This window comes from Myotis brandtii, unplaced genomic scaffold (genome assembly GCF_000412655.1).
Source record: "Myotis brandtii unplaced genomic scaffold, ASM41265v1 scaffold436, whole genome shotgun sequence".
NCBI lineage: Eukaryota > Metazoa > Chordata > Mammalia > Chiroptera > Vespertilionidae > Myotis > Myotis brandtii.
In genome coordinates, this window is record NW_005366679.1 from 3,289,753 (window position 1) to 3,304,084 (window position 14,332).

Consider the following 14,332-nt stretch of genomic DNA (forward strand, 5'->3'; position numbering starts at 1 on the left):
GGTATAACCACGCACAAGGCATCACACATTCACAAATACACAGTGGAATCAATGTTACTTTTCTGTCCCCATCCCACCTTCTCCCACAGTGTACTATGCACAAAGCCCTCAAGGTGACAATCGCCAAACTGTAGAGCTAGAAGTGGCCGTATAGGCTATCTCCTGAGAACTTGCCCAAATGACTACCTTCCTGAGCCTCGGCTTCTTCATCAGTAAAATGGGGATTAAACTATAACCCATCTAAACAGTTATAAAGATTGCTTATGTACTCAATTAATATCAATCTGCTCATTTGTTTTGGAAAAAACTGAGACCCAGGAAGGTTGACAATGTGCCCAAGTTAGTGACAATGACAGGACGGAGTGGTCTCCTCAGTCCTGGTGTGTGCCCTGCAGGACACACGGAGCCAGGCTTTCCTCAGCCAGTCAGCAAGCCTTAAGGCTAAGCATGGCGCCGCTTCACTTATGGGTCTGGGTTTCCCTTCCTGTGAGGAAGGGTAGTCCTCTCTCTCCAGACCCTCAGCTGAGCACCGAAGGAGGATTCAGACTGATACAGAACCGAGAAGGAACCTCTAAGCCACCGAGAGGCACGGTCGTAAACCAGCACCACCACAAGCTTCTGAAGTTAAGTAAGTACAGAAACAAGTCGAGGTAGATAAATAAAAACAAACAGCTGGTTTGGAGTAAAAATTGTGCCCGGGTCTAGACCTGGTTTTTCTTAGTGTTTACAACAGCTCCTCTGATGAAACCAAGTCTCTGCGTTTTCCCAGGGCCCCAGCTGCCACCACCTCCTCTCCTCTCAGAAAAGAAAGGATCTGAGAGCAGGGAGATTGAACCACAGGCAGGACACTGCCAATAGGCAACCACCTTTGATCACTAAAGATGGCAATTTCATTTAGTTAAACCTAATATGTATGAATTAACCTATGGCATGTTAGTGCTTGAAAGTGGTGCCTTTGCTTGTTAGGGAACCTTTTTTCTTCTTTAGATTGTAAAAGTATGATAACACACATTTACAGAAACGTGGAAAATACAGAGCAAAATCACATAATTCCACTATCTAGTACAATTATTATTTTGTGTATTCACTCTCGGCACTTTGTAGGCGTATTTGAAATATTTGTAAGATTCAAGCTTTGTACCTTAAAACAATGAACTCCTAGCCTCTACTTCCTCTTCTCAAGTGAGAGGAAACTGCACTGGAATATCTGAGGTTTCTTTTGTTTTTATTATGTTGTGTCCCTTTGGCCAGATGAACTTGAGTACGTTTTATTTGATCAAAACATTAACTTCTGCATATTTGTATCTTCAGTCCTTATGGTTTATTGTTCACGCAGTATATCTATTTGCTGACAACTTTCAAAGTTCTAGGGAACATTTCCCATGAACAAAGGGTTAATGAAAGCAACATATTTTTGTATGAAAGCCATTTAAAAATATGTTTATCAACAAATTTTTTTCACTCAAAATAAATAGTTATATTAGGGCCGTTAGCATAAAATACACATTTTAAAATATGAATGACCTACATTACTGACAGAAGAATGTCAACATTATTTTTCTGTAACTAAAATGTTAGAATCGGAGCCTATTGGAGAAGAAACGATCAGGGCCACATCCTGCTTCTTGTTACCCAGTTTGTGTTACTCTTTTAGATTCACAAACTGGTCTACACACATTATCTCCTATGAAGCTTGGAAAGGATTCCACAGGATTAATAGCATCCTCACCTTACAGATGGGAAACGGAATCCTCGGGGAAGCAAAATGGACTGGTGGCATTTACAGCAGGCCAGTGTGTGCTGGGTTCAGGGAGTAAGAGCTGCCTGTGGCTGTGGGTTAAAGAACAGTTAACAATGGTTTCAACTTGGAAAGAAGCACACAGGGAAGATTTAACAGAGTTTTTCAGTAGTTTAGACAGTATTTCTCAAACTTTGAGATTTGAGAGCTGATGAAAATATTACAAAGGCCCAGGCTCATTGAAGTGGGGTAGGACACGCACCTCTGCATGTTCATCAAATTTCTCAGGTGATCCTGATTCATATCAAAGTGTGTGTGTGTGTGTGTGTGTGTGTGTGTGGGCGCGAGAGCTAGAGAGAGAGAGAGAATGAATGCATGTCACGGTGACTATCTGTTTACATATCTACCTAAAGCAAATAACTAAACTAAAGCTTAAATTCTAGCATGACCCATTCAGATTACATGAAAGCTGAAAGGAAATGTGGGAGGAAGTCTACAGCCACTGAAATACTACTTGGGAACGGTATGAAGCAGCGGTTCTCAAACTTTGTTCTGCACCAGAACTGCTTGGAGGGCCGGTTAAAACACCGACTGCTAGGCCCTACCCACCCCCAGATTTTGTAATTCCGTAGGTCTGGGGTAAGACCCTAGGAATCGCCTCTCTAACAAGCTCCCAGGGGCTGCCGATGCTGCCACACTTTGGGAGCATTGGTGCAGACCCGCAGAGGGTCCCAAGCCCAGCCTGCACACCAGGATCCTCAGGGAGGGCTTTTTAAAGTGTTGATGCCAGGCCTCACCCAGAGATCTGATATAATAGGACTTCGGTGGAGCCCGGATAGTGTCATTCTGAGCCCAGATAGGGCAGTCAGGGTTGAGAACCACGGAGCTAAGGCTTCCTGGAAGAGCAAAGTAGTCACATTCAGTCCTGGGTTGCCAGATTGAGTCAGTCTGTCTGTGTGTTCTTTGCAAGAAGCAGGTGAATGCAATGCACTAAATGATCTTCCTAATGTCTTTCTCCCCGCTCAGAATCCATGCTCTGACCAGATGCTTTTAAAAAGCATTTCCATGATACACAAGTAAAACAGCAGACTCTATTATTTTTTTTCTTAACAATGCTGCCCTCTAGTGTCCTTAAGTAGTCGAAGAACGTAAAAACCCACCTCAGCCATCAGTATGGCGATATTCTATTATCGCAACACTTGGGGGATTTTTCTCTGACATTAAAAAGAAATTTTAATGTATGTTAAATTAAATTTTATTTTCTAGCAACATGAATCTTCACCTGCGGCCTCTCGGTTCTCCCATAATTTCTCCCTGCAGCCTCCTCCAGAATAAGATCCCCTGGTTAAGCTTTTACTACAAATACAATTAACCGGAAAAGTAGAGCCCTGGCCCTTCTCTCTTTCTATACATTTTATTGTTAAATAATTTGTAGGGACAATTACAGGAGCAATTTGTGATATTATTGTCAGACCATGTGTTTCTAAAGACATCCTTTTCCCCCGAACTTGGTGAGAAGTGCCTTCATCCAATAAAGGCAAAATGAGAAGAAAAGAGAAAGCTAGCTCAGTTCACGTGGTCCATTTTTACAATTTTCGTTGTCCTTTGGCTCTTTTTCAAATTGTAATACAGTGATAAGTCAAACTCAACTACACATCTTGCAATACTAGTTCCATTATAGACTGTTCTCAAAGATAACGATTTTGCTTCTGACAAAGAAAAAAGCACTCCTGGAGTTCTCCTTTCAGTCTTCCACCAACCTTGTGTCTGTGGGGTCAGAGGCCAAACAAATCAGGGGAGAGAAATCACCAGCAACTTTAGTGCTGGGACACTGGAGCGTCTTCATAGGCTTTTCCACACTCAGAACTATTTGTTCTCTCCTTCCCTCACTTCTCACACCCACCTCATTTTCACTTGACTAATAGTTCAATGTGAATAGAATTCATCAAACAGGAGCTCCCATGTCTCCCATGACGAGTTCTACAAACCTCCTGGGTCCCACTGTGTTGATAGACATGCCCTTCTCTTCCCCCCCCCCCCCCCCATGTTGCCCTGCTCCATCTCACTTTAACAAGTCTGCCTCTCCCTTCTTTTTCCCCCAATCCCCATCCCATATCATCAGTAACGCCTCTTTCTAGATCACTTCCAACATCATACAAGTTTACTCTTATATCTTCCATCTTTAAAATAAAACTTTCATCTGGCCGGCGTGACTCAGTAGTTGAGCATGAACCTATGGCCATGAGGTCACAGTTCAATTCCTGGTCAGGGCACATGCCCTGGTTGCAGGTTTGATCCCCTGGTAGGGGGCGAGCAGGAGGCAGCCAATCAATGATTCTCTCTCATCATTGATGTTTCTATCTCTCTCCTTCTCCCTTCCTTTCTGAAATCAATAAAAATATTTTTAAATAAAAATAAAACTCTCCTTTGACCCCAAGGCCCCTTTCAGCTACTGCCCTCTTTGTTCCATTCACTTCCAAACTCAGCCTACCCAAGTTGCCTCTCAAGTCTTCCCTTTCCCACGCCCATTCTTCCATCGGCTGCAGCTTGGCCTTGGTCTTATCACACCACCGACAATGAAGCTGCTCTTCTCATGCTCCACAATGACCTCCCTGTCATGTGGCCAAATCCAATGGACACTGTTAGGGGCCCTTTTGACTTAAATGCTCACGGTGTTCCAGTGTATTGGCACAGCTCCTTCTCGGAGCATTCCCTGCTCTTGACTCTGAAACAGTTCCCCCTCTGGCTTTCTTCCTGCCCCTCTGGTTGCTGATGACCCTGACACCACAGTACCCTATCTCCAACCTCTGGGCTGGCTCTTAAAACGTCTTCTCTCTTCCCTCTGCAGATTCCCCTTACATAGTCTCACCTACTTCCATGAATCTAAGTATGAGTAATAGACAGGTAACTAATAAACATATCACCTCCAGCCCACATTGCTTACTGTGTCATTCATTCAATTATCTCTATACGACATCTCTCCTGGTAATATGTTACAGGCATTTCCACTTTTTTGCATGTCCAATGAGGAACCATTGATTCCCCCGCCCCCCCCCCCAAAAAAAACCTGTTCCTCCCTCAGTCTCCTTCACTCTAAGTGGCCAGATACCTGTGACATTGCCTTGATTCCTACCTTTCCCTTACCTGCCGCATTCAGTCCATCTGCAGGTCTTATGGATTCTTCCTCTACAGTATATTTGAATCCATCCATTTCTCTATTCCACCACCCTATTCCAAGCCATCCTCGCCTCCTGTCTGGAATATTGCAATACCTTCCTCAAGATCTTCCTGCTTCCTGCAATCCTCCCCCTGGGATTCTCCATGCAGTCAGAGATAGCATTATGAAACAGAAACACATCCTGTTATTCCCTTACTAAAAAATGTTAATGATTTCCCATTAAACTTTGAATAACATACAAATAACATGGTTTTCCCTCTGCCAACTTCATCTTTTATCTCTGTCCTCTTTCCTTACTAGATCCTGCCGTAATGGCTTCCTTCTGGTGGCTGGAACTCACTAAGTTGTGCCTCGGGGCCTTTGCACATGCTGTTCCATTTGCCTGGAGGTTGTGCTTCCCCTGTTCTTACCAAAGCTGGCTCCTTTTTGTTTTTCAAGCCTACACATTACTCCTCAGGAAGACCATCCTTGCCTAACCAAATAGGTCTTTCCTCTCATTCTCTATATCCGCCTGCTATTTGTTTACTTCATACCACTTCAAATTTTGTAATTACTTACTTGTTTACATCTCCATCTTCCCCTGAGTACAGGAGGTTTGTATGTTTTACACATAGATGAATCCAGCAATTGGCACAGTACCTGGCAGCTATTAGGCTTTTAATCCTGTGTGTTAAATAAGTGAATAAAGGTACTCCCAGCCTCCACTCCACCTTAACTGCTCTAGTCAAGGTCTCAGTGATGGCCATGTGGCCAAGCCGAGCAGTGTTCTGTGCTCATCTCACTGATTACAGACTAGAGACAGGGGAGCGTCTTGGGGTTCATTTTATTCTCTGTGAACCTCATCAGTGTTTACCTATATGTGTGTTTCACCACAGTATCCCCAGCACCCAGCTCAGCAGACACTTAATAAATACTGTTGATTGAATGAACTCCTAAGCTCTGAATGAAACAGGATGGGGAAGGAAATGGAGTGGTACGCTGATGGTGATGTCAAAACTCTGAATACTTCTGGGGCAGAAATTTTAAAAATGGCTTCAACTTTCAGAAATGTTTATCATCCCATTTGCATAATAAAAGAAAAACGTGTTGTATAACTTTTGCTTTATAAAGGGAGAATAAACTTCCTAGTTTCTGTTGCTGAGTTAGTTTAGCTTATAAGCCAAATTCTACCTCTGTTGGTTAGACATGGTGAATAAAAGCTTTCCCATCTTCCAAAGAAAGACACCAACCAAGGGCAATTTAAAATGGTTTACATAAACCAAGCAAGGAAGCTAAGACCCTAATCCTTCTGCCTCATTCAAAATCCTGTCCCTTACCAATTTAGACAGTGCTGTTTATGAGAAATAAAATAAGAATGCATCCACCTCAACTCGACTTTGATTCTTTTGAAGGACATTTAACCCACAGGTATTAGTGGGACACAGAGAAGCTAAAGTCTGCACCCCTTGAAAATGCCAGTTTATGTAGCTTCCTGGGTGTTTGGCTGACCTGCTTTGCAGAAGAAATCCAACCTTGATTGTGACTTTTCACTCAGTTGAACTTGAGGCTCTGTATGCTCCCTGGTTCTGCATCCCATCGGGCTGGTGCCAAGAGGATTAACTTGGCTCCACCTCTCCGGCAAAGTGATTCATTGTCCAGTTTAGGAAATGTAATGTCAGGCTGAGAGAGGCTGATGAGCAAACTGGGTGGGGCTACAAACAGCCCCCCCACCACCCCCAGGGAAATTCATTACTCGGGTGTCTTAGAATAAAGTTTGGTTCAAAGTGGTCAAGAACAAGGAGTGCCATTGTGGGCTGGGAGCCACTGCGGCTTCAGCTGTTTGCTCAGCATTTAATATGTTTATCTTTCTGCTAAATACGTTGCTGTTGAGTCATCTCTATTATACCACCACCCTGTGTGAGGCCCAGCTCTGCAAATCCAGCACACAGAGGCCGGCCTTCTATCCTCAGTGACCTTACATTCTACAAAGTCAAAACAAACGCTTTCTCTTACTTCTCACTTTAGTGAGCAAAGTACCCAGGTTCTGAAGGAGGTGAATCATGTGTTCTTTCATCAGGCCGGGAACCATGAAGCAATAAAAGTCAAGGAAGAACTTAAAGTGCTCATTATGTTTTTAATATCATTTAGTGTTGTGGCTGCAAATGGAAATGGAAAGTCAATTTACCCAAAAGTACCGTCAGCCTCCACATCATCAATATTTCATGATAGACTATTATGTTGTCACCAATGTCAAAGCAAATATATTAATCAAACAAATACTTGGATTAAACTTCTAAGCTTTGGGCAGGGGGGGAAAAAAAACAACCAAAGACCATATAACTTTGAAAAATAGAAGAACTCATGAAATGCTCTCTGGCCTTCCACAGAAATTGTTCGAGCCATGACACACGTGATAAACCAAGGCATGGCGATGTACTGGGGAACCTCCAGGTGGAGCGCTATGGAGATCATGGTAATTTCATTTCTATTTTTAAATGGCCATTGGGCATCTTATTACAGGTATTATTGCACTTGGTTTTATTGTTCTTCACACATACTGCATTTTTTACAAATTGAAGGTTTGTGGCAAGGCTGCATGGAGCAAGTCTCTTGGTGCCAGTTTTCCAATAGCATTTGCTCACTTTCTGTCTCTGTGTCACATTTTGGTAATTCTCACAAAATTTCAAACTTTTTCATTATTTTTATACTAGAGGCCCGGTGCACAAAATTCATGCATGGGTAGGTTCCCTAGATCAGGGCCGATCTGTGGAGCTACCAGCGGGGTGATCCGGGTGGGGGGGGTCCCCCACTGGCACCTGCCTTGGCTGGCCTGGGGCCTGCAGGCTGGGGACAGCTCCTGCGTTGAGCATCTGCTCCCTGGTGGTCAGTGTGCATCATTGCAACCGGTCATTCCACTGGTCGCTCCACCGGTCGGTTGATTTGCATATTTGGCTTTTATTATATAGGATTTGTTATGGTGATCTATGATCAGCGATCTTTGATGTTACCCTCCACTGGCAAAAAAGTTACCTCTTGCAAGCTGAAGGCTCAGATGATGGTCAGCATTTTTTGCAATAAAGTATTTTTTAATTAAGATATGTACATCTATTTTTTTATTTTAGACATAAGGCTATTGCACACTTAGTAGACTACAGAAGTGATTTTCAACCAGTATGCCACAAGAATGTTTAAAATATATAATGCCTGACTATTTAGTCAGGGGCACTGACCTCTTTTCCCTTAGATTGTTAAAAAAAAAATGACAATAGCCCACATAATAATAGCCATCTGGTGTGAATGAATCAAAATTATACCTACTTTTTGGTCAGAGTGACAAAAAATATATTTTTTGATGTGCAGCAAAATTTTAATAATTAGTTTATATGTGCCATGAGATGAAAAAGGTTAAAAATTGCAGGACTACATTATAGTATGACCATAACTTTTATATGCACTGGGAAGCCAAAAAATTTGTGTGGCCCACCTTATTGCCATATTCACTTTATTGCAGTGGTCTGGAACTAAGCCTGCAATATCTCTGAGGTATGCATGTACTGTTTCTCAGATACCATGTGTAAACTGCAAGACCTCTTGCAATCTTTCCTCACAATCGCTTTGGCACTAGAATTCTCTGGTCAATTCCCTCATTACAGAGAGGGATGTGGGGGCTGGATCTCATCAGCTCAGAACACAACAGGGAGGGTGCAAGTCTCTAACAGGAAACGGGTTTTAGCATGTCTTTGGCAGCAAGAGAGTAAATTGAATTTCTTAGCTAATGAGATATGTGAACACAATATTCTAGTTTTCTTTTAAAAACTCTATTAAATGACTATACTGTTTGTCACATGCTAATTAAAGATCACCTGTAGATACTGTCTGTTCCATTTCTTTAGACTCTAAATAGTCAAACTACATTTTCTTTATTATCGTCCATAATTCACACTGGGACTAATTTGCCCTGGGCTTTACTCAGCCCAAACCCTCCCGAAGAATAATAAAGATTTCTTGCGTTTGGTATTGCTCTTAGTGAAATTGATGGTCATAACTTGGCCTATTGTATGGCATCCTCCATGATTCTTGGTTTGTATTGATTTTACTAAAATGAAAATTTCTCATGCATAGAATCACAGGGCAGTCTTATTTCTCATCAGCATAAATCCAGTTGCAATCTTATTTCTCCCTAGGAAGCCTACTCTGTAGCAAGACAGTTCAATATGATCCCTCCCGTCTGTGAACAAGCTGAGTACCATCTTTTCCAGAGAGAGAAAGTGGAGGTTCAGCTACCGGAGCTCTACCATAAAATAGGTAATCTCCACAATCAAATTTACTGATTATTTTTAACAATAGTAGGCCCCATGATCTAGGGGGTTGAGTTATTAAAATGCTTCTTAAATGTCCTTTATTAACATAATAAGAGCTATGCATTCCAGAGACTGTAGAAGAATCAAGTGTGCCTTTGTGTAGTTTGCAGGGTAGCTATAGCAGAAGTGCAAACTGTTACTGGCATATAAACTATACTCAGTAGGTGTTCAAAAAATGCATAGAGAATGCAGGGAAGAAACCCATGAATAAACTCATTTTTCTTGGGGTGCTTGCTGTGGCCAGAGCATGCATCCTTGAGTGGATTATGACTGCCTTTCCAAAAGATTATGGATATATACATCTCTATCTCCCACTCTGTGCCTGGAACTGAGTCACACATGGAATTCAAGGACAGCTCACAAGCCAGGCACTACATGTTTGTGTAGGTGGATATAATGATGTCAGCGAGAGGGGGGAAATATATACACACCATATACACAAAAATGGTAGACATCAGAAAAACATGAATAAGCCACATTTTCAGGGTTATTTATTTAAATAAACAGTTTCCAGAGATGACTTTATTCCTAAGAAACAGAGGTTCACATGAGCAGGAAAATGCTGGGTAGGGGAAGTAGGATTTAAAAAAAAAAGTCAACAATAACAATTGTTATTGTTGCTGTCACTCATTGTGTGTTTACCATGCACTAGGAATTGTGCGTCTGGTACGTACCAGGCACTATCTAGAGTGACACTGAGTGGACAAGCAAAGCACTGAATTTCCGCGCATGTAAAAGCGTTTGTGTCTGAGTAAAAAGAAGTGTGACGTTTGGACATGAATAAACCACAGTATCAGGCTTGTTTATATGGTCCACTCCCTATGACTGTGCACGTTTAATTGGCCTATTAAAAATGAAGTGCAATTTGTCAATGCCTACATTGTAATAGAAAGATGTATGTTGGTGTGAGCTCTTTTAATGTGTCCGGCTTTTCCCCACTACTAACCAATCCTGCTTAAACACCCCCACACTTTGGATCCCAGTTCCCTACAAGCAGCTTTTCAAGTTGTTTTTCTTCTGCAGGAGTTGGAGCAATGACCTGGTCTCCACTGGCCTGTGGGATCATCTCGGGGAAATACGGGAACGGGGTACCTGAAAGCTCCAGGGCTTCTCTAAAGGTATTTCCCTCCACCTCTAGAAGAGTCTGGGGATGAGTAAGAGGGATGTAGAGAGGGAGGGGAAATGTGGGTGAGCACAGATCTGCAGCAGCCTGTGTCTTCCGGCTCATGCAGAGTGTGGCCTTGGCGGGGAGGTGTCCTCCGGCCTGCTCCCCTGAGCCCGGAGCCCAGAGCCTGCCAGAGGTCTCTGCCCTTGGCCAAGCATCAGTCAGCCCTTCAAAATCGGCCGGCACAGAAAATTCTCCTCTCCTGGGGGTTAGGGGAAATGCCCAATGACCTGGTTGGACTCCTCCTGGAGCTCAAATCCCTACCGTTATCTATTCTTGTTAAAAAGGCATTTCATTCCTCTTTTGAAACTGATGAAAGAAAATCCCTTTTCTATATAAGATCTAATTTTACTTTTCTTGACAGAACAAAATTTCAGCCAGTTACTGGTTGTAAATGGGTATGGATGGAGATTGGTTGGCATTTTTTACCATGTGGGGGTGGAGGGTCCGGAGGGAGGATTCCGAAAGCAGAAGCATTGCCAAGCCTTTGTCAGTGGGGCTCAAGGCTGATGTTCAGAGGTCAACTCTGGTTGCTAACTCTTTTAGCTTAAATTATTTTCTGAAGCGTAAAGATATTCAAGATCATTGACATAAAATTATCTCCGTTCAGAACATCTCAATGATTTATTGGAGAGTACTCCAAACATCTCCTTATTAATAATAACAACATGCCTGTTTTTTAAAAAAAAAAAACACAAAAAAAAACCAGAATGTATAATAACATTAGAATCACAAATTACTCTATAGTATCAGGGGAGATAGAATATAGGCATTTTCAAAATTTAGACAAGCCAAAGCCTCTTGCTCCATTAGCACAAAGTTAGTGGGAGGTCAGCTTAAGTTATTTTCTGAAGCGTAAAGATATTCAAGATCATTGACATAAAATTATCTCCGTTCAGAACATCTCAATGATTTATTGGAGAGTACTCCAAACATCTCTCCTTATTAATAATAACAACATGCCTGTTTAAAAAAAAAAACAACACAAAAAAACCAGAATGTGTAATAACATTAGAATCACAAATTACTCTATAGTATCAGGGGAGAGAGAATATAGGCATTTTCAAAATTTAGACAAGCCAAAGCCTCTTGCTCCATTAGCACAAAGTTAGTGGGAGGTCAGCTTAAGTTAGACCCAAACCACCACCCCTTTAATCAGTGTGGCTGGGACCACCCTGTGCTGCCCTAATCAGAGCCTTCTCAAGGACTGTCTCTTTCCTTTCTGCCAGTAACAGTTGACCTATTAGCTTGTTTGTTTTCTAAAATAATGCAATATAAGCATGGTGACATTGTCCTATTTCTAGTTTTGCATTATCACAAATATAAATATCCTAGAATATAAAATATGGTCATGCTTCTGTAAATTAAAGATTGCTCTGAGCCAAGTCTGAATAAGTCAGCAAAGAAAAACTAAAAGCATTTTAGTGAAAAGGCAAGAAGAGAGTGAAAAAGGAAGGGAAGCATTGACAATTGCAGTTTTATTGAGCATCTACTATGTGCCAAACACTGGGCTAGGAGTTTTTTATTCGTCTCCTTTTATCCTCACAAAGATAAATGGATACAGATGACTTTTAGTTAGTTATAGCTAAGCATGTTGCCTTGCATTCTTTCAGAGGCTTTCTGCAAAGCTCAGAATACTTCCACATGAATGTCAGGTATTTGTTCTCAGACTATCCTTATGAGACCTTTGCCAGATGTAGAAACTGAGCACAAAGAGGTTAGCTACCAATCCAGGAGCAAACACTCCTAATAGAGAAAGTTTTTATGAGAACCCAGGTCTCCTACCCCTCGCTTTATCTCCCACAAAGCCAGTTTTTTAAAGAAGGAAGAAGGAGCTACCCTGTATTTGAATTGTATGATTGGTTAGTCTCCATCATTGTTTGGGAAGAGCTTACAGAGAGCTGAAAAAACTTTCACAAATACACTAACAAAAAAAGAAGAAAAAAAGGAGGGGCGGGAGAGATACAATGTATTTGAAGGTGGCTAAACCCAAAAGCAACTCAGAAAAGATTTCTATTTTTTGACCTTTTATAAAAACAACTCAATGTCTACTTTGAAACATCCTTAACAATAAACATTAAGGGCTCTCAACAGGTGAAAGGCAGCCAATCATAAAGCAGACGTTTTTAGTTCTGAAGACTGTTGACGCCTCCTTAAATCATCAGTCTGGGTGTTTTCCGGACTGATACATGCGCACTTAGGAAAGCCACTTGAGAAGAGTGACTAAAGAAAGAAAAGGAAAAAGAAAAAGAAAGCTTCAGAACAATCATAGGAGTGAATAAGAATGCTAATAGTAAAAAAAAAATTATAGAGAGCTAGGCAAATTGATAAATGATTTGGCAACTTTCACATACACCCCACCACCACCACCACCCCCAAATAGAATAAATAACGGTGTTTCACACTGGCCAATAAAATAAAAATGCTAATATTCTGTATCTGTTGTAAATATTGAACTGTGTTTGAGGGATAAATTAACCCTGTATGAAAAATACCTATCTTTTAGAATGGAGTACTACCCAGGGGGTTTCTGGGAGGCTGCAGTAATCCTAGTGGAATCTATCCTCACTCCCTGGAACCTGCCCTTCCTTCTTGACTAACAGGGCCTCCACCCAGCCATCTGGTCACCTTAGTCAGAAACCAAGGCTTTTTCTCAGGCTGCCTCCTCCCCTCCCTCACTCTTGTCCAAAGGGCAGCCACTCCTCTAGTCCACACCTTGACCTTCTTTGGTCCATCCCTGCACTGCCCTTGTCCAGACTGTTTCATACCTGGTTGGCTGTAGTAACCTGTCTGGATTCTCTGATTTCCCCCCTCTTCTCAACTACTCACCACTGTGACCAATCATCTTTCTAAAAAATTAATCTGACCATATGGTAATCCTGCTTAAAATCCTTTAAAGATTTTCCAATCATTGCTTATGGGACAAAACCCAAACCCGACAGAAAAGCATTGAAGGAAACCCTCTCAGGATCTAAGTTGGGCTCATTTTTCTGTTCTTGCCCCTCCCCAAGCCCCATTAGTTCATTTTCCACCCAAATGCACTGGACTCTTGCCTCCCAGAAATGCCCTTCCTTTTATCCTGCTGTGGAAGCTCTCCTCATCTCGAAGGACAAAGCTTGGTTGTCTGTCTTCACCTCTGCGAAGCCTGTCCTCACGTTATAAAACTGAGTTATATGCATCTTCCTCCTTGTTTATTATCCCCTAAACACTTCTTACAGAGTCTCAGAATTCTCTGGTTGCAAGCAAGAGGACGAAATTCAAGCTAATTTAATCAAAGAAGGGCAACACATAGACACTCCGTGGGAAGGATGAGGGGAAACGGCTTCGGGGGTGACTCCATCCCTAGACTTGCACAGTGTCAGGACTCTGTCTTCTCTGTTTCTCTCTGCATAGGAGTGTCATTTTCTTCTACTGCAAATAGGTCTTCTCCATGTGGGAGAAGGAAAGCTAGTGATTGAAGGTTTACATCCTTAAAGCCATGTAACCCGAGAGAAAAGAGATCTTTTATCAGTTTAGGTCAAGAAAAGGCTTGTGAAGCTTGGGTCATGTGCCAAGGGTCTTCTCCATGTGGCCAGGGGCAGGAAAGTAGTGATTGCAGGTTTACATCCTTAAAGCCATGTAACCCGAGAGAAAAGAGATCTTTTCTTTTATCTGCTTCAGTCAAGAAAAGGCTTGTGAAGCTTGGGTCATGTGCCAACCTGTTAGACCAATGACGGTGGCAAAAAAGATAAGGTGCTGTGATGAGCTCACATTCTCCTCCCTTGTTGGGTATTTTCAAGGCAGTACAAACATAGCCCTGAGGAAAGCATTGAGGGGGACACCCCAGCTACAAAGCACTTCTCAACTTACCAATAATTTGTAAATACTTCTGGGAAAGACACTGAAATTTACTTGTGTAACTCATCACAGAG

General features: G+C 42.0%; 1 protein-coding gene across 2 annotated transcripts in view; it reads left to right on the plus strand.

The window, feature by feature from the left end:
• Positions 1-14,332, plus strand: part of KCNAB1 (potassium channel, voltage gated subfamily A regulatory beta subunit 1) — a 323,567-nt gene that overhangs the window by 287,742 nt on the left and 21,493 nt on the right. For both annotated transcript variants that reach the window (XM_014546234.1, XM_005874427.2), the window contains exons 9-11: positions 7,283-7,368; positions 9,080-9,200; positions 10,280-10,374. In XM_014546234.1, coding sequence (XP_014401720.1) covers positions 7,283-7,368; positions 9,080-9,200; positions 10,280-10,374 — 302 coding nt within the window. The remainder of the gene's footprint in view (positions 1-7,282; positions 7,369-9,079; positions 9,201-10,279; positions 10,375-14,332) is intronic.